This window comes from Chiloscyllium plagiosum, chromosome 31 (genome assembly GCF_004010195.1).
Source record: "Chiloscyllium plagiosum isolate BGI_BamShark_2017 chromosome 31, ASM401019v2, whole genome shotgun sequence".
NCBI classification, from domain to species: domain Eukaryota; kingdom Metazoa; phylum Chordata; class Chondrichthyes; order Orectolobiformes; family Hemiscylliidae; genus Chiloscyllium; species Chiloscyllium plagiosum.
In genome coordinates, this window is record NC_057740.1 from 43415691 (window position 1) to 43439889 (window position 24199).

Genomic DNA, 24199 nt, shown 5'->3' on the forward strand with positions numbered 1-24199 from the left:
ATAATCTGCAGTAACCCTTAAACTCTCTTTAAACTCCCACATCTGACAAGTAGTACATATCACTGCAAAGGCCGTTTTTGCTCCTTCACAATCTACAGACCCAGAAAATAACATAGTCTTATTCCTCTACAAACACTGCCCCAGGTTAAATTAATAGCTATGGCTTATATTTTAAGTTTAATCAAGAGACTTATCTCCAAAAACATATAATCAAGAAAGAATCCACTATACTCACTACTGCAGCCTCTCTCTTGGACAGACTTAACACAACAATTAACTTATCTAATTCTGTGCTGTGAACTTCGCCCAACAGATTCCTCCAAGATTAGTGGTGAATTTCACTGTTTGTTAATTTTCCCAGATGCACTTCGATGTCCAGCGATACACAAATTCAAACAGCAAAGGCAGTAACTGTGCAGGTTCTCTCTCTCTCTCTCTCCCCTGTACTGACCTCACCATGTGCTTCCTTTGTCTGCTCTTCTCCCTTTTAAAACTGCTGTTGTTTTGACTTTTTTTCCAAAGTTCCAAAACAATGCAACAGCATATAAAACCGAAATTGCTGCTCCGGGAATTCGAGGAAATCCCCTCTAACACCTAAAATACCTCAAAAAAAGGAGCAGCTCTTACAGCCAGAAATTTTTCCGGTCCTCCATCTTGGATTAACCAGAATCCACTGTTGTTTGTGAGATACATAAATAATCTAGAAGAGGGCACTGTTGGTATGATCAGCAAGTTTGTAGATGACATGAAGATTGGTGGAGGAGCAGAAAGCATAGGAGACTGTCAAAGAATACAGGAGGATATAGCTAGACTGGAGAGTTGGGTGGAGAAGTGGAAGATGGAGCTTAATCCAGGCAAATGTGAGATGATGCATTTTGGGAAGTCTAATTCTAGAGCGAATTATACAGTAAACGGAAGAGCCTTGGGGAAAGTTGATGAGCAGACAGATCTGGGAGTTCAGGTCCATTGTACCCTGAAGGTTGTTGCACAGGTGGATAGAGTGGTCAAGAAGGCATATAGTATGCTTGCCTTCATTGGACGGGATATTGAGTATAAGAGCTGGCAAGTCATGTTAACATTGTACGTGATGTTGGTTCGGCCGCATTTAGAATACTGTGTACAGTTCTGGTCACCACGTTACCAAAAGGATGTGGACGCTTTGGAGAGGGTGCAGAGAAGATTTACGAGGATGTTGCCTGGTATGGAAGGTGCTAGCTATGAAGAGAGGTTGAGTAGGTTAGGTTTATTTTCATTAGAAAAAAGGCGATTGAGGGGGGACCTGATTGAGGTTTACAAAATCATGAAGGGTATAGACAGGGTGGATAGAGACAAACTTTTTCCCAGGGTGAGAGATTGAATAACTAGAGGTCACGTTTTCAAGGTGAGAGGTGAAAAGTTTAATGGGGATACACGCGGCAAATACTTCACACAGAGGGTGGTGGGCGTCTGGAACGCATTGCCAGCAGAGGTGGGAGAGGCAGGCACGGTAGATTCATTTAAGATGCATCTGGACAGATGGTTGAGTAGGTGGGGGGGCAGAGGGATACAGATGCTTAGGAATTGGGCGGCAGGTTTAGACAGTACATTTGGATCAGCTCAGGCTTGGAGGGCCGAAGGGCCTGTTCCTGGCTGTAAATTTTCTTTGCTTTGTGTTTGTTTATCAGTGCACACATAGAGTTTATAGGCAGAAAGATCAAGGGCAGGGAGATCAAAAGATCTTACAACTGATATGAGTGGAGTATCAGATAATACATCTCTGTAGGTGACCTAGAGTGTTAGATAGTGTGTAAAGTGTTGATGAAGTCAATGTCAGTACTGTGCTGTCATGACAATCAGGCACAGCGATAGGAATATACAAAATGTGATAGCTCAAGTCAAACACTGAATTGTATGTGTGAGGTTTTGTTCAGAATCTGCATTAGAGTTTCTCTCTCTCTCTGTAGGTTGACAGCAGAAAAGCCACTCCAGATCTTTGAGTCCAATGTCTACAGTAGACTGAGGAGTGCTGCATGCTTGCTAGTGCCATCTGCAAGAGAAATAATTCAACTATTGAGTTATTCTCAAGAATAAAGATTTGCGATGCAATTGGATTAGTGATCCAGATTTATAAGCACAAGTTCAAGGACTACCACTACAGCATTAGAATTTAAATTCAATTCATAACATAAATCCAACATAAAAACCAATTGCCACTAACAGTGATCAGATTATCATTTGTTACAACTAACAACGTTCTCCAACTTGTTCCAGTTCCACATGGTATTCCCCAAATTGTTAAGCTTCCTGTTGAGGACAGGTCTACTGGCACCCCATAGTTATTCATCTACTCCTCCGTTTATCAAAATAAAATTCATTTAGAAAGAATCGCATCCCTTTCTCCCAGAACAAGTGAACTTGTGTTTTAAAAGGAGCCAATGGAACAAGTCCTTCTTGAATTAACAAAATATTATTAATTATTAATGGTAATTATAAGGAACATAAACTTGAGAAATAGTGATGTAACACACAGTAGAAATAAGAGGTTAGTACAAAAAGAGAAAAGTTTTAAAAAGGCATATTAGTCTTGAAATAGTTTGAGGAGCAGGTATGAAAATGTACTGCCTTTACTATATTGTACTGGTGTTGACCATTTGATTTGAAATTTGTGGTTTTCTAGGTTGATTGAAAAGCCTACCTCCTCATTCCTCTCCAGCTGGCTGACAGCAGTCACAATGAGTCTTCTCCTTTTGATGATCTGCAGCATGTGGGTGTTTAAATTGTTATTGTCAAAGCTGTGACCCTCACAGCACTCTAGTCTACACACTAGGACATGTGGCCAATAATACGGACAGATTAATGTTACAGTAACTGTTTAATCCTGTTGTTTTTTTATATTCTTGGAGGATAAAACTGACAAAAAAAACAGACACATTTGCCAGGGGTAGCTTGCTGCTGTAACGTTTGGGGGGTGGCGGAGGGAGCGGAGAGAGGAATACTCACTTTGTTAACTCTCTCTGTGTCAAGTCTCTCCCTATTTTAAGTTACTGTAGCACTGCCTTTATAATAAAAATATATTTGGATTAAAAAGACAGTAACTACATTGGAGTTCTGTTCTGTCATTATACCATCTTAAAAAGTTGATCTGGTTTATAGTCCCCTTTAGGGAAGAAACTCTGCTGTCCAAAGCCAGTCAGACCTTTACTTCAGACCCAGATGATGTGATTGGACCTTACAGCCTTCTGAAATGATTGAGCCAGGGCACTCAGTTATATTTAAGAAAGCACTCCCCACTGCTGTCTCAAGGGCACATAGTGATTGGTAGTAAATTCTGGCCTTGCCAATGATGCCCACTTGTGAATGAATGAAAAGACTGTCAGGCTGTGAGAAACGGCATCAAAGGTATTATCTTCATAGGGCAGGGAGATAATAGTTTGTTTTACATCTCGGGTCAACAGTCTATATCTATTACTGAGGTACTGAATGTCCAAGTTTCCCTTTTGATTTCTAGTTCACTGGAAACGCTGCATCTGAGAAGGATGAGTGTAAAGTGGTCGATGATGATGATGGATCAAAACACTCTCAAAGCAAGAAACGCTTGAGACCAGCACTTCTGCCCCAGGTGCCCCCTCCGCTCAAGGTAAACACACTCTCTCTAACTATTGCATGTGTTGGGAAGATACTTTCATCAGTTGTCACAGAAACACAGGCTGTTCATCTTCGAAATGATGGCTGGCTGCAGTTGGAAATCTAGGACTGATTTGTGATTTGTTTATTTTGTGCTCCTCAAGATGAGGGATTGAGGTACAGAGGCTCAGATACAGAGTAAAGCTTTCATTACACTGTTCCACCCCCTCATCAAACAGTCCCAGAACAGAGACAACACAGGGTTTAGATACAGTGTAAAGCTCTCCCTACACTGTCCCCATCAACTATTCCCAGGACAGGGACAACACAGGATTAAGTAGTTTTGTTTGATTCAGGATACATGTGTCCAGGTTGTTTGGGATACTTTGCTGTAGCGACGATTTTACTTCAGCTTTGCTACCAACTAATTGCAGTGAATTGTTGTGATGACTTTATTTTGTTTACTCCACATCATCATGAGGTATTCCCAGGGTTAGGTGTTACTTCTATATATTCGGCCCACAACTCCGTTTCAGTTCTGGATTCCTCTCCATTTGGTCAGGTAGAGAGTGTTTGAACACATGCCAATAATTGCTCATGTGTTGCAGCATTTACTGAGTGCTCTGTTTATTTTTCAATCACATCTCTGTCTTTCTTCAAACAAATAATTTTCAGAAAAAGCTCAAGTTGTCAAGCGTGAAGGATCGGTCCCTAGCCTCTGCAGGCAAGCATGGCACCCTGCGAGAGTTCAGCTTCTTTGACAGAGTGAGTTCGCTGATTGCACTGGAGCATTGGTTTCTTCATCCTCAAGTAATCTTCTACATCCAGACAATGTTAAAACGGCAGCAAGAAACAGTGAGACTGGGGGATATATATGTACACAAACTTTCGAAACAGACAGGGGGTGTTGAGAAGTTTAAAGTAAGACTGCATTCATTATAGAACTGACTTCAGAAGCACAGACGCCATCCTGTACCCAAGCAACGATCGGAGTGGCGTGTCCAGGTATAGGGTCATACATTGGAAGGATCCATGGCCTTGGAAAGGATGGGATCCATTTGAGAAGGCAGGATAAGAGCTGATATAATGGAAGGAAGAGTGTGATGTAGTAATAAGGTCACAGGAGCAGTAATTCAGTGCCCCAGCTTAATGTTCTGAGAACATTGGTTTAAATCCCACTATGGCAGATAGTGAATTTTTAATTCAGTTAGACATTTTACAGTTTTAAAAAGGTAGTAATTGTTAATTGTAGCAAAAGCAATCTGCTGTAAGGTCCTTCTCAGGAAATAAGTTAGCTGTGGTTACCTGATCTGGGCTCCACTGAACCCACAGCAATGGGGTTGACTCTTGTGTACCCTTTGAAATGGCCTTGCAAGCCGCTCAGTGGTGTGAACTGCTGCAAACTTGAAACAGAAATGAAACCGGACTATTGTCATTGGCTGAGGCACCCAGAAATGACCATGACAAAGCAGCCCTGTCACCTTGCACGCTCTTTACTACCATCTGGGGGCTAGTGTTAAAACTGAAAGATCTGTGTCTCAGACAATCCACCAACAGCCTGATATAGTCACACTTACTGAATCATGCTCTATAGACTAGATCCCAGATGACATCACCACCATCCCCAGTCCCACCAGAAGGATAGGCCTAGAAGAGGTGTCATTACAATGCTATATAGTCAGGAAGGAGTTGCCCTAACTGTGGACTCCATAAAGTCTCATGGAATCATGTTCAACATGGACAATGAATCCTCCTCCTGATTGCTACAGGTTGAGGCATCAGTAGTCATCCAAGTTGATTGGGGGTGGATGTTTGCAGATAAAAGGATGACTGGAAAATAAGAAGCCTTCAAAACTGAGATAAAGAGAGTTCAGATACACTATGCTCCTGTTAGGGTGGAGGGAATGTAGGTGTAGGACCAGAGAAATTGAGGTTTTGGTCAAGAATAAGAAGCAAGCATATGTCAGGTACAAACATTAAAAATTGAGTGATTCCCTGGAAGAGTATAAAGACAGTAGGAGTATATTTAAGAGGGAAATCAGGAGGACAAGAGGCGGACATGATATCGCCTTGGCAAATAGGGTGAAGGAGAACCTAAAGGGTTTTTATAAATACGTTAAGGACAAAAGGGTAACTAAGGAGAGAATAGGGCCACTCAAAGATCAGCAAGGCAGCCTATGTATCAGTGTTTGCTGTGAAGGTGGACATAGAAGATATAGAATGTGGGGAAATAGATGGTGACATCTTGAAAAATGTCCATATTACAGAGAAGGAAGTGCTGGATGTCTTAAAACATATAAATGTAGATAAATCCCCAGGATCTGATGAGGTGTACCCTAGAACCCGGTGGGAAACGAGGGAAGTGATTGCTGGATTCCTTGTTGAGATATTTGTATCATCGATAGTCACAGGTGAGGTGCCGGAAGACTGGAGGTTGGCAAACGTGGTGCCATTATTTAAGAAAGGTGGTAAGGACAAGCCAGGGAACTATAGACCAGTGAGCCTGACATCAGGGTGGGCAAATTGTTGGAGGAAATCCTGAGGGGCAGGATCTGCATGTATTTGGAAAGGCAAGGACTCATTAGGGATAGTCATCATGGCTTTGTGTGTGGGAAATCGTGTCTCACTAACTTCACTGAATTTTTTGACAAAGTAACAAAAAGGATTGATGAGGGCAGAGCAGTGGATGTGATCTATATAGACTTCAGTAAGGCGTTTGACAAGGTTCCCCATGGTAGACTGGTTAGTGAGGTTAGATCTCATGGAGTACAGGGAGAACTAGCCATTTGGATACAGAACTGGCTCGAAGGTAGAAGACAGAGGGTGGTGGTGGAGGGTTACTTTTCAGACTGGAGGCCTGTGATCAGTGGTGTGCCACAAGGATCAGTGCTGGGTTCTCTGCTTTTTGTCATTTATATAAATGATTTGAATGTAAACGTAGAAGGTATAGTTCATTAGTTTGCAGATGACACCAAAATTGGAGATGTAGTGGACAGTGAATAAGGTTGCCTCAGATTACAACAGGATCTGGACCAGGTGGGCCAATGGGCCGTGGAGTGGCAGATGGAGTTTAATTTAGATAAATGTGAGGACCTGCATTTTGGAAATGGAAATCAGGGCAGGATTTATACACTTAATGGTAAGGTCCTAGGGAGTGTTGCTGAACAAAGAGACCTTGGAGTGTAGATTCATAGTTCCTTGAAAGTGGAGTCGCAGATAGATAGGATAGTGAAGAAGGCGTTTGGTATGCTATCCTTTATTGGTCAGAGTATTGAGTACAGGAGTTGGGAGGTCATGTTGCAGCTGTACAGGACAATGGTTAGGCCACTGTTGGAATATTGCATGCAATTCTGGTCTCCTTCCAATCGGAAAGATGTTGTGAAATGTGAAAGGGTTCAGAAAAGACTTACAAGGATGTTGTCAGGGTTGGAGGATTTGAGCTATAGGGACAGGTTGAAAAGGCTGGGGCTGTTTTCACTGGAGCATCGGGGGCTGAGGGGTGACCTTATAGAGGTTTATAAAATCATGAGGGGCATGTATAGGATAAATAGACAAAGTCTCTTCCCTGGGGTGGGGGAGTCCAGAACGAGAGGATGTAGGTTTAGGGTGAGAGGGGAAAGATATAAAAAGGACTAAAGAGGCAACATTTTCATGCAGAGGGTTGTACGTGTATGGAATGAGCTGCCAGGCATCTGGGTGGATATATGAATAGGAAGGGTTTAGAGGGATATGGGCCAAACGCTGGCAAATGGGATTAGATTAATTTAAGATATCTGATGGGCATGGGCAAGTTAGACCAATGGGTCAGTTTTCGTTTTGTATATCTCTTATGACTCGATGAACACCACTTGGGAAAAACAGTGAGAGTGACAACAGGAGGGTTGGTCCCAAATTTGAGATAATCAACGAAAGAAGCAGTGGGGGAATAGAGAGAATTTTCTTTCCGAACTGAGTTGTGAGCCACAGTGTGCTACCTGAAAGGGCTGTGTAAATGCTAACTTTCAAAAGGCAATCTGACAGTTATTTGAAGAGAAGGAAGAATTGACTGGGTCATGGGAGGAGGGCAGTGAGGCAATAGGATCAACTGGAAATCTCTTCAAAACACAGCACCGACTGAATGGGCTGAATGGCCTCTCTCTGTTTTATGATGTTTATAATTACTATCTGCAGGTTTGTTACTGGTGGGGCATGATGCCTGTCATGTGTGCTGCTGATCAGGGAACCCTCGACAACAGAATGCTTTGAGCTGATTACAGAACAACCTCGGTTATCTGAACTTCAGATTATCCAAACAAGATCTCAAGGTCCCATAGAAATGTTATCTGAATGATCAATTTTCCAGTCAAAATACTCCCCGCCCGTCTTATTTGGATAGTTGAGGTTCTGTATTGAGATATTGTACTGTGGGTTTGTTTTAGCTGAAGACAATGGTGTCTTTTGGAGAACTGAACTCTGTGATGACTCTGCTGCTTTATTTCTTCTCTCAGGTCCGCAGGATTCTGAAAAGCCAAGAAGTTTACGAGAATTTCTTGCGTTGCATTGCCCTGTTCAACCAGGAGGTGGTATCAGGTTCTGAGCTCCTTCAATTGGTCACTCCTTTCCTGGGGTAAGTCAGTTCAACTCATTCACTCACTGAGCAAGGTAACTGCAAGGGTGTGAAACAAAATCTGGCAAATGGAGTATGAGGTGGTAAAATGTGAAATTGTGCATATTGGAGGAAAGAATAAAATATAATTTTATTATCTAAATGGTGAGAAGTTGAGAGATCTGGGTGTCGTAGTGTATGAATCACAGAAGCTATGCGTGTGGGTGCTGTAAGTAATCAGGAAAGCTAATAGAATGTGATGGGCTACTGTGAGGGGAGTGGAATGCAAAAGTACAGAGTTTATGTTTCAGTTATACAGGTCATGGATGAAGTTTCACCTGGGGTACAGTACTGGTCACTGTACTTAACAGAAGGAGATTAATGCACTGGAAGTAGATCAGAGAAGGTTTATTAGATTAATCCCTGGAACTAGCGGATTGCCTTGTAAGGAAGTGTTAGACAGGCTGTATCCTCTGGAGTTTAAGAGTCAGAGGTGACTTAAGTGAAATTTTTAAGGTACTGTGGGGACCTGACCGGGAAGATGTGGTAAGGATATTTCCTCTTGTGGAAGAATCTAGAGCTAGGGGTCAGAGTTTAAAAATAAGTGCTTGTCCATTTAAGACAGAGATCAGGAAGAAATATTTTCTCAGAGCGTTGAGTATCAAGGAAATTTCTTTTCTCAAAAGACAGTGGAATGCATTAGTTTAAATATTTTTAAAGTTAAGGTAAATGATTCTTCATGATCAAGGGGATGAAAGACTATAGGGATGTGCAGGAATGTGGAGTTGAGTTTAAAATCCGATCAGCCATGACCATATTGAATGATGGAGCAGGTTCGAGGGGCCAAGGGGCAGCCTGTTGTTCCTTGTTCACATGTTCATATTCCTCAGTGTTTTCATTTATAGCTTTACTTTGAAGTTTGCACAATTACTGCTTGTTAACCCTGTGCACCCATCTCCCTTGAGTACAGAATAGCCAAGGTGAAAACCCCATACGGGGTACCAGGGCTGGGGTGGTGGAGTGGGTCTAGGTGGGGTGCTTTTTGGACAGTCGGTACAGACTTGATGGGCTGAATGACCTATTTCTGCACTGTACGGATTCTATGAATATTTTAATTTGTGGGAAGGGAAAGTTGGGTCTGGGTTTCACTTTGATGGCCTCTGCAAACCCCTGGGCTATGTGGTTTTCCACTGCTGAAGGTGACTAATGCATGTTTTTTCAACTCTTTCACCCTGCTCTGTCAATATCCTCCCTCCTTCCTTGACTCTTACTTCACTCAATCTCCCCTTATGCTTGTTTTTTTGTCCCTCCTCCCTCTTTCTCTATTCCTCCATCCCCTTTTGAACCCTCTCACCCCATTACTCCCTGCTCGGCCCCCACTCTTCCCACCTCTGCCACATCCTCACCTTTCTTTTGTTTCACTTTTTTTGCCCCTTTCATATTTATTTGCTATTTTCTTTCTGGCATTTAATCAAACAGGAAGTTCCCTGAGCTTTTTGCACGTTTCAAGTTGTTCTTGGGCCAGCGGGAGCTCTCGCCCACGCAACCTGTACAGAGAGACCGGCCGGTGGATGGAATTGCCCGGGAGATTGACTATGCTTCGTGTAAGAGGCTGGGCTCCAGTTACAGAGCTTTACCCAAAACATACCAGCAACCAAAGTGCAGTGGGCGGACTGCAGTCTGCAAGGAGGTACGGAGAGTTCCTCATACTCGTGAAAAGCAAGTGTTTCTAGTTGGTGCATTGATTTATTGAAATTGCAAAGATGTGTGACATGTGTGTAAGGGAATTAAAGGAACTTACTCTCAACTTCATTCTCAGTTGGTAGCTGTGTCAGTGAATATATTCAGGGCAGAATTAGGTAGCGTTTTGATAGTCGAGGATTATGGGAGCAGACAGGAAAGTGTGGCTGAGATCACAACCATAGCATCCATGTTCTTACTGATGACAGATTAGGCTTGAAAGGCTGAACAGCCAAACCCTCCCATGTTCTTTGTTCATATGGCTGGAAGATTTCCTGACTCTTCTATCTCATGTTTTTTTTTTCGATTTTAAATTATTTCCCTTACCGAAGCTAACATTTGTATGCACCAGGATTGTCAGTATGGAGAATAGAAATCTTACCCAAGTTACACTGAAAACACATTTTGTCAACTTGATGTAATATTTAGGTCCCTAATGGCTAGAACTACCATGTTTCAATTTATTTAGCAAGTGCATTCCATTAAATAATCTTCAGAAATTGCTGGAAGAGCTCAGCAGGTGTGGCAGCATTTGTGGATAGAAAGCAGAGTTAAAGTTTTGGGCCCAGTGACCAGTCTTCAGAACTGTTCAGAGGAAGCTTCACTGGGTCCAAAACATTAACTCTGCTTTCTATCCACAAATGCTGCCAGACCTGCTGAGCTCTTCCAGCAATTTCTGATTTTGTTTCTGATTTCTAACGTCTGTAGTTCTTTGTTTTTGTTGTTTAAATAATCTTTAGGGTTTGCTTTGTCTCTAATCTTCTATTCTCATTCGCATTTCCAACACTGCAGGCAGCATCCTTGCTTTCAAAGCTGAATCCTGAGCTTGTAGATTTTTGTCTTGCTCTGGAGACTGAGGTGGTGATCTTTCATAATGTGGAATAACACGTGTTCTGGCGAACCTATTCAAGTTTCTTCCCCAACACCCTCCCTATGCATTAATGCCTATTGCATTACCCCACACAAGTTGCTAGTGAAACAGAGATTAATTTTGAGCTGTTACAACTCTAGCATATTTTGATATGCAGTTCATAACAATATGTAAATGAAAGCAAATGCTCTGGATGCCAGAAATATGAAGGTAAAAGAGAAAGTGTGAAGCTGCAGGAGATGGGGGAGATACTAAACGAGTATTTTGCATCAGTATTTACTGCGGAAAAGGATATGGGAGGTATAGAATGTTGGGAAATAGATGGTTTTATCTTGAAAAATGTCCATATTACAGGAAGTGCTGGACGTTTTGAAACACATAAAAGTGGATAAATCCCCAGGACCTGATCAGATGTACCCGAGAACTCTGGGAAGCTAGAGAAGTGATTGCTGGGCCTCTTACTGAGATATTTGTATCATCGATAGTCACAGGTGAGGTGCCGGAAGACTGGAAGTTGGCAAACGTGGTGCCACTGTTTAAGAAGGGCGATAAAGACAAGCCAGGGAACTATAGACCAGTGAGCCTGACCTCGGTGGTGGGCAAGTTGTTGGAGGGAATCCTGAGGGACAGGATGTACATGTATTTGGAAAGGGTTGTTTTTCAGACTGGAGGCCTGTGACCAGTGGAGTGCCACAAGGATCGGTGCTGGGTCCTCTACTTTTTGTCATTTACATAAATGATTGGATGCGAGCATAAGAGGTACAGTTAGTAAGTTTGCAGATTACTCCAAAATTGGAGGTGTAGTGGACAGCGAAGAGGGTTACCTCAGATTACAACAGCATCTTGATCAGATGGGCAGATGGGCCAATGGGCCGTGGAGTGGCAGACGGAGTTTAATTTAGATAAATGCTAGGTGCTGCATTTTGGGAAAGCAAATCTTAGCAGGACTTAGACACTTAATGGTAAGGTCCTCGGGAGTGTTGCTGTACCTCGGAGTGTGGGTTATCTAACAGGCCCGCTGTCAAGGAAAGGCCACCAGCATTCTCAAAGATCCATCCCACCCTGACAATATTTTTCAACAACCTCTACCATCAGGAAGAAGGTACAGAGTCCTGAATGCACACACCAGCCGGTTGCGAAAGTTTCTACCCTAACTTTGTTAGAGTATTGAATGGACTCAAACTCTTAACATTCGCCTGTCCCTGTGTTTTTGATTCTGCCGCTGTTTTCCTATTATTTACAATCTATGCTATTTAACTCTGTGAACTGTCTGTATTGCTCACAAGACAAAACTTTTCACTGTGCCTCCGTACACGTGACAATTCAATTCAATTGAAAGTAGAGTCGCAGTTAGATAGGATAATGAAGGCGCTATTTGGTATGCTTTCCTTTATTGGTCAGAGTATTGAGTACAAGAATTGGGAGGAAATGTTGTGGCTGTCCAGGGCATTGGTTAGGCCACTATTGGAATATTGTGTGCAATTCTGGTCTCCTCCCTATCGGAAAGATGGTGTGAAACATGAAAGAGTTCAGAAAAGATTTACAAGGATGTCGCCAGAGTTGGAGGATTTGAGCTATAGGGAGAGGTTGAACAGGCTGGGGCTGTTTTCCCTGGAGCGTCAGAGGCTGAGGGGTGACCTTATAGAGGTTTACAAAATCATGAGGGCCATAGATAGGATAAATAGACAAGGTTGTTTCCCTGGGGTGGGGGAGTCCAGAAGTAGAGGGCATAGGTTTAGGGTGAGAGGGGAAAGATATAAAAGGGACCTAAAGGGGCAACTTCTTCACGCAGAGGGTTGTACTAGTATGGAATGAGCTGCCAGAGGAAGAGGTGGAGGCTGGTACAATTGTAACATCTAAAAGGCATTTGGATGAGTATATGAATAGGAAGGGTTTGGAGGGATATGGGCCGGGTGCTGGCAGGTGGGACTAGATTGGGTTGGGATATCTGGTCGGCATGGACGGGTTGGACCGAAGGGTCTGTTTCCATGCTGTACATCTCTATGCTGGAGAAACTCAACAGCTCTGATAGTCTCTATGGAGAGAGAAACAGAGTTAACTTTTTCAAGTCCAATGAAACTCTTTGGAACTTTCTCTCCTTCTCTGCTCCATCACCTCTTTTTACTTTAATGATTTACGGGTCATACTGTATAACGCTCGTTTTGTCAATGTAAATTCGCTGTAATACAATTGAAGAATTGGGGATGCTATTTTTAAAGCTCAAGCTTTTAAAACGTGTGTTGACTAGAACGTGATTACATCACTTTAAGCGCTGTTTCTAAAGCGTGATTTTTCTATCACGCTATGTTGCCCAGTGTAACCATCATGTTATAGAAGAACTGACTGTATGTTTGGTATCCAGATAACAGCCAGATGCAGCTCGTCTGGTCTTTTTCCCTGAAGGGTTTTCTGATTGTTCTTCATTTTGCTCCTTTCTTCCACAATCCTTGAGGCCACGCCTATCAGCGAGCAGCTGTCAGTCTTCACTGTTCCTGCCTCTGACCCAATCTGCTTGTGTTTCACTCTCTTTACAGGTTCTGAATGACACTTGGGTCTCATTTCCATCTTGGTCAGAAGACTCCACCTTTGTCAGCTCAAAGAAAACTCCATACGAAGAGCAGCTTCATCGCTGTGAGGATGAGAGGTTTGAGGTAATAACTGACTTTATAAAAACTGTTTCAATAAGTCAGTCATTGAAACTTTGAGCAATATTAAATGTTTCAGACATAACCTTTCACCAGAACTAGCTTTCAGTTGATGCTGGTACATGGTTCAGCTGAGGGGTTTGGTTGTTTACTGTGGGATTGGTTTAGGGAAGGTTGCAACAGTTGACCTGGGGTTGGTTTGTGTTTAAGGGAGGACTCTGTTAATCTGGATTTGGAGAGGAGTGTGTTCAAGTGGATATTCTGCTCTGATTCACCATTGGCTGTTCACTTCTGGTTGCTTCTTTACTAATAGCTTGATGTTGTCCTGGAAACCAACCTCGCTACAATTCGTGTGCTTGAAAGTGTCCAGAAAAAACTAACACGGATGTCTCCAGAGGATCAGGATAAATATCGTCTGGATAATTGTTTGGGAGGGACATCGGAGGTCATCCACCGCAGAGCCATCTATCGTATTTATGGAGATAAAGCACCCGAAATAATCGATGGACTTAAGAAAAATCCGGCCACAGCTGTCCCTGTTGTGCTGAAAAGGTGAAATGTAATGTGATGACATTTACCATTGGGTCTTTGTCACTAATTAAACTTTCAGGGTACAAGATGCTACAGAATCCAGTGAGTCCATTTGGCTCATGCTGCCTGTTCTGACCTACTCAGTCACAAACAAAAACTAAAATAGCTCGAGCAACTCAGCATATGTGGAGATAAAGCAGAGTCAATGTTTGAATGGCTCCGAAGATGGGTCACTGGACCCAAAATTGATGTCACTAGACCCTGAGTTTCTCCAGAGATTTCTGTTTTTCTTTTCCGGTTTTCAGCAGCTGTAGTTTTTTTGTTTCTTTTTTACCTCCTCAGCCTCCTGTTCTAATCCATTTCCAGATCGTGGTGTCAACTGATTCTACCTGGCATGGACTGCAATCCAGTATGATACTTTTTTTTAAAACAGGCCCTTCGGCCCAACAAGTCCATACCAACCCTCTGAAGGGTAACCCACACAGGCCCATTCCCGTCCTCTATTTTCCTATACAGTGTTTACTCCTGATTAATGCATCTAACCTACTCATCCCTGAACACTAAGGGCAACTTAGCATGGCCAATCCACCCTAACCTGCACATGCCTGGGCACTATGAGACAATTTCCCATGGCCAATCCACCCTAACCTGCACATCTTTGAACTGTGGGAGGTAACCCATGCAGACACGGGGAGAATATGCAAACTCTACACGGACAGTTGCCCGAGGCTGGAATCGAACCTGGGTCCCTGATGCTGTGAGGCAGCACTGCTAATCACTGAACCACCGTGCCATTGTTGCTTCTCTTATATCCATATCACCTCACGTGGAAATCCCTTGGTCACAGATTTAGCAGCAAACATAGTGCCCTCACTGTTCCCATGTAAATAAAAGTCGAATGTGTCTCTTGTGGCACAGTGGTGGTGTCCCTTCCTCTGAGTCAGGAGTCTTGGGTTCAAGTCCCACTTGCTCCAGAGGTGTATCATAACATCTCAGAACAGCTTGAATAAAAAGATTTCAAACTCCTAAAATCAGGTTGGCAGCAATGTTTCTCTGGGATTGACAATGGTTGGAGCTGGTTATTTCCTTAAGGATCCTTTGCATTTGTCAACTGGATCCATTGGGTGGTGCAGTTTGAACGTCCGAGCGTTTCAGGTTGCATGCCTTTTTTAAGTGAGAGTAGGGGCGATGGTGTTTGGGTGTTTCGGGGGCGGGGGGGTCAAGGCTTTGGTGTTTCACCTACTTCTCTTGGTGATTCACCATAAAGAGTGAACAAAACCCTCCACGTGCAGGAATTCACTGTTCTTCACAAAGCGTATTCCTCAAATCACAGCTCACTGTGTAAAGGTTTGTAACTGAGCTACAGATCTGAAATTTTTATTAAATTCAAATTGTTACAGATTGAAAGCCAAGGAAGAGGAATGGCGGGAGGCCCAGCAAGGATTCAACAAGATCTGGCGGGAGCAGTATGAGAAATCCTACCTGAAGTCGCTGGATCACCAGGGGGTTAACTTTAAGCAAAATGACACCAAGGCACTGCGCTCCAAGAGTTTGTTGAATGAGATTGAGAGTGTTTATGATGAGGTAAACTGACATTTCCCTAATGATAGACCCACAGTTTACTGGCTAATTGGCGGGTTTTGTCAAAAAGAGCCTGGAGAGGTATGATAAAAGCAATGCGCAACATGATCCTTTGTTTAATTTACTGGTGGTTATTGGCATGGGGCAGAACCTAGGTACAGGGCACAATGATGGGATTAGTACCCTTAAGAAATAATGCCAGCACCTGAAGGAACTTGTATGATTACTGATAATCTGGTTCAATTAGGAGTGATGTGGTGGCTCAGTCATTCAAACTGCTGCCTCTCAACATCAGAGATACGGATTTGATTTCCCTTGGGTGACTGTCTGTGTGACGTTTGTACATTCTCCCTGTGTCTCTGTGGGTTTTTCCCAGGTGTCTGGTTTCCTCCCACAGTCCAAAGTTGTGCAGGTCAGGTGGATCAGCCATACTGGAATTGTCTGTAGTATTCAGGGATGTGTGGGCTAGGCTGATTAACCTTGGACAATGTGGGGTTATGGGATGTGGCAGGGGGCTGGGTCTGGGTGGGATGCTATTCGGTGTGGACTCAATATGCCAAATGGCTTCCTTTCACACTGTGAGGATTCTTTGGATCTACTTTAATTATTTTAAATCTGTCAGTATTTTCAAGTTTGTTTCTGCACAGAGAGTGGGTCTGTGGGCAAGGGAGAGTTTGACAGCAACAACAAGATATGGAAGTAGGCACTCTTTCAGATTTTCTTTCTACCTCAATAGGAGGAATAATTCCCATGATTGCAATCAGCTCAAAAAGATTTCTGTCAGTCAGTTCGGGTAAGGGTACACCACCTCGGGATTAAATGTAGTTTAAGGTTAGTCGGATGGGATCCAGGTTGTGGCTAGTTGGTCTGGAACTCCAACCGTTGGTACTTTTAAGTTTGGTACAAAAGTAAAGACCTGGGGTCATAACCTTTCACCTTCTTCTAATTTAGCGCCAAGAACAGAACTCTGAGGAAGGCTGCCCGGGTGTCAGCGGCCCCCACCTGATGTTCGTCTATGAGGATAAACAGATAATGGAGGATGCTGCGTCTCTGATTATTTATCATGTAAAGCGACAGCCAACCATTCAGAAGGAGGACAAGGATCACATCAAACGCATCATCTACCATTTTGTGCCCGACCTGTTCTTTACCCAGCGCGGTGAACTGAGTGAATCTGAGGATTCAACAGATGATGAGATGGAGAGTGTTCCCCGACACAGTCAGAGCAGCAATGCTGACACTGGGCAGAAAGGAACAGCTTCTCCTCAGAGCAGCTTGGCTGAGGAGCGGCTTGACCTGCGAGACCAAGTGGCAGAATATCAGAAGAACCTGGATGACGTCTACAATCTCTTCTTTGTAAATAACAATTGGTACTTTTTCCTAAGGCTGCATCAGATTCTGTGCTACCGGCTGCTGCGTATTTACAGACAGGCTGAGAAACAGCTGCTGGAATATCAAATGGAGAAGGAGAAGGAGAAACAATTACAGGATGGGAGAAAAGAGAAAGCAAGTGATCCTGCCGTGGAGCTCAGGCTCAAACAACAAAGTACGGTTCCCCAAGATCTGATCTTCTCTCTGTTTGCTCCCATTTCAGCAGTACAGTTAGGGAGAGGCCATTCGCTCCCTCAAAGCAGTTCCACCATTCAGTTAGATCATATGTGTGAGCTGATGCAGGGATGCTGTCAGGCTTTTTCACATTTTTTAATGTGGGGTGTGGGTGTTAATGACAACATTCATTACTGATCCATCATGGCCCTGAACGTGGTAGTTTGCTTAGCAACCACATTGCTGGGGGCCTGGAGTGCCATGTTGGCCATGCAAGGTAAGGTTATCCTTCCCTAAAGGGGACCTGTGAACCAGATAGGTTTTTGACAACAATTGATGGCAATTTTCTGGTCACTGTGACTGAGACTAGTCTAAATTTAAACGGCCGCCAGTTTTCAAGGTGGAATTAGCCTGAGTCTCTGGATTACTAGTCCAGAGACACTGCCACTCTGCCCCCATCTCTCTATATTTATCGGAAGCATTGTAGCTCATCCTTGCCCCATCTGGCTGAGATCAGATTACATCAGAGGTTGAAGGTCATAACCGTGACCCTCTTCTTTCCAGTTTCCCATATGGCTACGTGTTGTGGTGTTTGATATATTGAAATATGCCTACATTTGGATCTTTAGGTGAGATTGAGTTGGAGGAGTATTACCCAGCCTTTCTGGACATGGTGAGGAATTTGCTGGATGGGAACATTGAGCCCACACAATATGAAGACGCACTGCGTGAAATGTTCACCATTCATGCCTACATTGGCTTCACAGTCGATAAACTGATTCAAAACATTGTACGGCAGGTGGGTGCTGATGGTTTCTTGTGGACGGAGTGGGACTGATTGGAGGTTTGCCATGTAGCTGTACAGAGGGTGGGAGGAGGCACAGGCTGAGGGATAGTTGTAGGAAAATGTTCTGATGTTGAATCATGGGTCTAGAACATCATGAGCTCAGGAACGGCTGCCTGCTGCTGCACTGTGCCCCTTCCTACAGATCGTGTCTCCTCCGTCATCTCCTTCCTGCATTTGGCTGTATGGTTTGGAGAACCAAGCAAACCGTTCTCTCCAGATCCCATGACCTGTTGTCTGCTTATATCACATTGAATTTGTAGGGAAGTGTCATCACAAACAGTGGTTTTCCCTGCAATCTTTTCCACAGCAATATAAACACATTTGCCTAGCACCCAAGTCACAATGCTGATTCGCTATTCTTAACCTGAGTCCTTTCTCAAGTTAGCTTACAGCACCAACCACTTACAACCCAATGCTATTAACACTTTGTTGGGAATTTGGGAAACTCATATTGAACACAGGCTGCTGCCATTGCCTCCTAGTGTGAACACCTTACTCCATTGTCCTTGTAACAAAGTCCTGATTGCCCTTTGACCTTTAACTGTCACAGGCCTGTTGTTGAGGTGGATTCAGAACAGGTCACGCAATCCCCTCTGTTTCACCTTAAAGTGAAAGACTCCATTCTAAAACACAACAATCTTGTAAACCACCAAAATGTAACAGCCATCTTTGACCATGTGTCTGTCCCTTGTTACTGCACTCGAGTGTCAGGCTGAATTTCTGGGCCTTGAATCTGTAACCTTGTGACTGTAAAATGAAGTGTAGCTACTGCCTTGCTGGATATGACACTTGACTCTCTGCTTCTTGTTTCGTACCCAGCTGCAGCATCTGGTGAGTGATGATGTGTGTGTGCAGGCGACTGAGGTTTATCTGAGTGAGAGGAAGCGAGGAGCAGCTGGAGGGAGTTTGTCCTCCCAGTGTGTCAGAGCAACCCTGGAAGCAGCCTATCAGCTGAAGACTGAACGCATCATGCCTGATGAAAATTGCTTCAAGGTAAGAGTGGCTAGCTTTCTCCATGACACTTTCATTTGAACAGGACTGTCACCAGTAACTCCTGTCGGTGAGTGGGACCGTCACGGGTAACTCCTGTCGGTGAGTGGGACCGTCACGGGTAACTCCTGTCGGTGGGTGGGACAGTCACGGGTAACTCCTGTCGGTGAGTGGGACAGTCACGGGTAACTCCTGTCGGTGAGTGGGACCATCACGGGTAACTCCCGTCGGTGTGTGGGACCGTCACGGGTAACTCCCGTCGGTGAGTGGGACCGTCACGGGTAACTCCTGTCGGTGAGTGGGACCGTCACGGGTAACTCCTGTTGGTGAGTGAGACCGTCACGGGTAACTCCCGTCGGTGAATGGGACTGTCACGGGTAACTCCTGTCGGTGAGTGAGACTATCACGAGTAACTCCCGCCAATGTGTGGGAATGTCACGGGTAACTCCTGTCGGTGAGTGGGACCGTCACGGGTAACTCCCGTCGGTGAGTGGGACCGTCACGGGTAACTCCCGTCGGTGAGTGAGACTGTCACGGGTAACTCCTGTCGGTGAGTGAGACCGTCACGGGTAACTCCTGTCGGTGAGTGGGACTGTCACGGGTAACTCCCGTCGGTGAGTGGGACTGTCACGGGTAACTCCCGTCGGTGAGTGAGACCGTCACGGGTAACTCCCGTCGGTGAGTGGGACCGTCACGGGTAACTCCCGTCGGTGAGTGGGACCGTCACGGGTAACTCCCGTCGGTGAGTGGGACCGTCACGGGTAACTCCCGTCGGTGAGTGGGACCGTCACGGGTAACTCCCGTCGGTGAGTGGGACCGTCACGGGTAACTCCCGTCGGTGAGTGGGACCGTCACGGGTAACTCCCGTCGGTGAGTGGGACCGTCACGGGTAACTCCCGTCGGTGAGTGGGACCGTCACGGGTAACTCCCGTCGGTGAGTGGGACCGTCACGGGTAACTCCCGTCGGTGAGTGGGACCGTCACGGGTAACTCCCGTCGGTGAGTGGGACCGTCACGGGTAACTCCCGTCGGTGAGTGGGACCGTCACGGGTAACTCCCGTCGGTGAGTGGGACCGTCACGGGTAACTCCCGTCGGTGAGTGGGAATGTCACGGGTAACTCCCGTCGGTGAGTGGGAATGTCACGGGTAACTCCCGTCGGTGAGTGGGAATGTCACGGGTAACTCCCGTCGGTGAGTGGGAATGTCACGGGTAACTCCCGTCGGTGAGTGGGAATGTCACGGGTAACTCCCGTCGGTGAGTGGGAATGTCACGGGTAACTCCCGTCGGTGAGTGAGACCGTCACGGGTAACTCCCGTCGGTGAGTGAGACCGTCACGGGTAACTCCCGTCGGTGAGTGAGACCGTCACGGGTAACTCCCGTCGGTGAGTGAGACCGTCACGGGTAACTCCCGTCGGTGAGTGAGACCGTCACGGGTAACTCCCGTCGGTGAGTGAGACCGTCACGGGTAACTCCCGTCGGTGAGTGAGACCGTCACGGGTAACTCCCGTCGGTGAGTGAGACCGTCACGGGTAACTCCCGTCGGTGAGTGAGACCGTCACGGGTAACTCCCGTCGGTGAGTGAGACCGTCACGGGTAACTCCCGTCGGTGAGTGAGACCGTCACGGGTAACTCCCGTCGGTGAGTGAGACCGTCACGGGTAACTCCCGTCGGTGAGTGAGACCGTCACGGGTAACTCCCGTCGGTGAGTGAGACCGTCACGGGTAACTCCCGTCGGTGAGTGAGACCGTCACGGGTAACTCCCGTCGGTGAGTGGGACCGTCACGGGTAACTCCCGTCGGTGAGTGAGACCGTCACGGGTAACTCCCGTCGGTGTGTGGGACCGTCACGGGTAACTCCCGTCGGTGAGTGAGACCGTCACGGGTAACTCCCGTCGGTGAGTGAGACCGTCACGGGTAACTCCCGTCGGTGAGTGAGACCGTCACGGGTAACTCCCGTCGGTGAGTGAGACCGTCACGGGTAACTCCCGTCGGTGAGTGAGACCGTCACGGGTAACTCCCGTCGGTGAGTGAGACCGTCACGGGTAACTCCTGTCGGTGAGTGAGTCCGTCACGGGTAACTCCCGTCAGTGAGTGGGACTATCACGGGTAACTCCCGTCGGTGAGTGAGACCGTCACGGGTAACTCCTGTCGGTGAGTGGGACCGTCACGGGTAACTCCTGTGGGTGAGTGAGACCGTCACGGGTAACTCCTGTGGGTGAGTGGGACCGTCACGGGTAACTCCTGTCGGTGAGTGGGACCGTCACGGGTAACTCCTGTCGGTGAGTGGGAATGTCACGGGAGACACTCTGACCTGTGGTGGGAGTGGTAAGGTTGAATGTGGATTGAAGTGAGCCAAAAAGATTATGGCGCTGGGTGAGAGTGACAGAGGGTTTGAGAGTGACAAAGGGTTTAAATCAGTGTGATGGGACTTGTGATTTTTTGTTTGTTATTTTTGCTGCAGATTATGTTTATCCAGAGCAAAGGACGTGTTTCCATGACTATTGAATTGTTGGATACAGAGGAGGCCCCTTCTGATGACCCCCTGGAGCTGCAGGTGAGAATGTTTCACCCCTCTTTCTGCTGGGTCCGTGTGGGCTGCTCACAGCCCAAAACCTTAAGATTCCCAAAGCAGTCTCTGGGAATCACAGCGAGGCTGCAGTTTAAATGCTCTTCCAGCTGTAGTGTTCTCTCATGTTTTAAAGATTCATAGCAGAAGGTGGATATTAGGCCATTCATGTCTGCTAACTTTAAAGCGTTGTCCTGCTTACATTACTGATTTTGTTTGAGATTCCCAGTAGCATCAATGATCTGGTTTCTGTTTCGAAGGAACATGTGAGTTAGAAGCAGCCGCAGGCCACTCTGCCCCTCGAATTTGCTTCATCCTTCACGAGGATCAGGACTGATCTAATTATTCCACATTCCCACCTATCCTTTTAACTTTTCACTCCATTGCTGATCAAAAATCTATCCATCTTTTGTTTTAAAAATCTTCAAGGATTTTGCTTCCTTGTGGAGGAGTTTTTCAAAGACCCTCAGTGAAAATAGATTTTCTTTCATCTTGGTCTTAAATGGTCGATCCCTAAGTTTGAAGCAGTGACCCCGAGTTCTAGATTCTCCTACACGATGAACCATCCTCTCCATACCCACTTTGTCAAGACTCCTGGGGAACTCGCATGTTTCAATCAAGTCACTTCTTACTCTGCAAAACTCCAGTGTATACGGACCCAGCCTCCAATCTTTTCTCATAAGCCAACCTACCCATTCAAGGTATTAGTCTGGTAAACCTTCTCTCAACTATTTCCAACTCTCTTGCATTCTTTTTTAACTAAAGAGACCAGTACAGTACACAGTATTACAGATGTAGTCTCACCAATGACCTGTATAACTGAAGCATACCTCCTTACGCTTATAATCAACTCCCCTGGTAACAAACCTTAACATTCTATTAGTTTTCCTAATCACTTACTGTACCTGTACACAAATATTTTGAAGTTCCTGAGGACACTTGGACCCCACTTACCACCCTCTGAGAAAAAGAACAGGAAATGATGTCACCAATCCAAGGAAACCTAAACACATAAATAGAAAGCAGGCCATTAACACCAGCACTTCACGGAAGCTCACTGATGATGTTACATAATATGCTGAAAAAACATCTGTAAACTAATCTTCCAGCTCAGCGAGCAAACTTACATCAAACACCCAGATCCCTCTAAGTCCCAAGTTTTTTTACCATGAAATGGACAACTTCACATTTTCTCACTTTGGCAACCGTACCTATAGTTCCTTCATCCAAGTCACTTACTTAAATTATGCCTGTTTAGGTCCTAACTCTAGTCCCTTTGACACACCATTTGTTACATCCTGCCAGCCAGAAAATTATGCTTTTAAGCCAATTCTCTGGCTGGCCAACAGGAAGCAATATCTGTCTAATATGTTACCCATCACACCATGATATTTTGTTTTCTGCAATTATGTGTTCCAACAGCTCCTAGAGTTGCTGTGACTTCTACCCATTGCACATTTTACGGGGAGACAGTGGCGTGCAGTAATGCTAATGTCAGGGTGTACCGTTCGTGTAACAGTAATCCAGTGGCCAGGCTGATGGGCTTGGAGCCTAGGTTCAGATCTTTCAGTGGCAGATAGTGGAATTTGAATACAATAGTTTGGAAGTAAAACTAGTCTAATGAACAAAGATCAGTACAGCACAGCAACAGGCCTTTCAGCCCATCACAACTATGCAGACATATAATGCCTTTCTAAACAACTAACCTTTGCCTGTGCAGGGTCTGTATCCCTCTACTGCCTGCCTATTCAGGTATCTTTCAAGGTGCCTCTTAAAGATTGTTATTGTAGCCACCTGCACCACCTCCCCGGCAGTGCTTTCAGGCACTTACCATGTTCTCTGTAAAATAAAAAAAACTTGCCTCTCATATCTCCTTTAAACTTACCCCTTTTACCTGAAACCTATGTCCCCCAGTAATTGATGTTTACATAGAACATTACAGCGCAGTACAGGCCCTTCGGCCCTCGACGTTGCACTGCCCTGTCATACCACTCTGAACCCATCTAACCTACACTATTCCATGTACGTCCATATGCCTGTCCAATTACGACTTAAATGTACTTAAAGTTAGCGAGTCTACTACCGTTGAAGGCAAAGCATTCCATACCCCACTACTCTCTGAATAAAGAAACTACCTCTGACATCTGTCCTATATCTATCACCCCTCAATTTAAAGCTATGCCCCCTCGTGGTCGCCGTCACCATACTTGGAAAAAAGCTCTCCCTGTCCACCCTATCTAACCCTCTGATTATCTTATATGTCTCTATTAAGTCACCTCTCAACCTTCTTCTCTCGAATGAAAACAGCCTCAAGTCCCTCAGCCTTTCCTCGTCAGACCTTCCCTCAATACCAGGCAGCATCCTCGTAAATCTCCTCTGCACCCTTTCCAAAGCTTCCACATCCTTCTTATAATGCAGAACTGGAAGCAATACTTCAAGTGCGGCCGCACCAGAGTTTTGTACAACTGTAGCATAACCTCATGGTTCCAGAGCTCGATCCCTCTATTAATAAAAGCTAAAACACTGTATGCCTTCTTAACAACCCTGTCCACCTGGGAGGCAACTTTCAAGGATCTGTGTACCTGGACACCGAGATCTCTCTGCTCACCTACACTACCAAGAATCTTACCATTAGCCCAGTACTTTGCATTCCGGTTACTCCGACCAAAGTGAATCACCTCACACTTGTCCGCATT

The 24199-nt window shown here is 45.2% G+C and overlaps 1 protein-coding gene across 2 annotated transcripts in view; it reads left to right on the forward strand.

The window, feature by feature from the left end:
* Positions 1 to 24199, forward strand: part of sin3b (SIN3 transcription regulator family member B) — a 59236-nt gene that overhangs the window by 25297 nt on the left and 9740 nt on the right. For both annotated transcript variants that reach the window (XM_043721554.1, XM_043721555.1), the window contains exons 7-17: positions 3488 to 3616; positions 4279 to 4368; positions 8091 to 8209; positions 9668 to 9878; positions 13334 to 13450; positions 13758 to 13996; positions 15376 to 15559; positions 16508 to 17102; positions 17731 to 17900; positions 18768 to 18941; positions 21399 to 21491. In XM_043721554.1, coding sequence (XP_043577489.1) covers positions 3488 to 3616; positions 4279 to 4368; positions 8091 to 8209; positions 9668 to 9878; positions 13334 to 13450; positions 13758 to 13996; positions 15376 to 15559; positions 16508 to 17102; positions 17731 to 17900; positions 18768 to 18941; positions 21399 to 21491 — 2121 coding nt within the window. The remainder of the gene's footprint in view (positions 1 to 3487; positions 3617 to 4278; positions 4369 to 8090; positions 8210 to 9667; positions 9879 to 13333; positions 13451 to 13757; positions 13997 to 15375; positions 15560 to 16507; positions 17103 to 17730; positions 17901 to 18767; positions 18942 to 21398; positions 21492 to 24199) is intronic.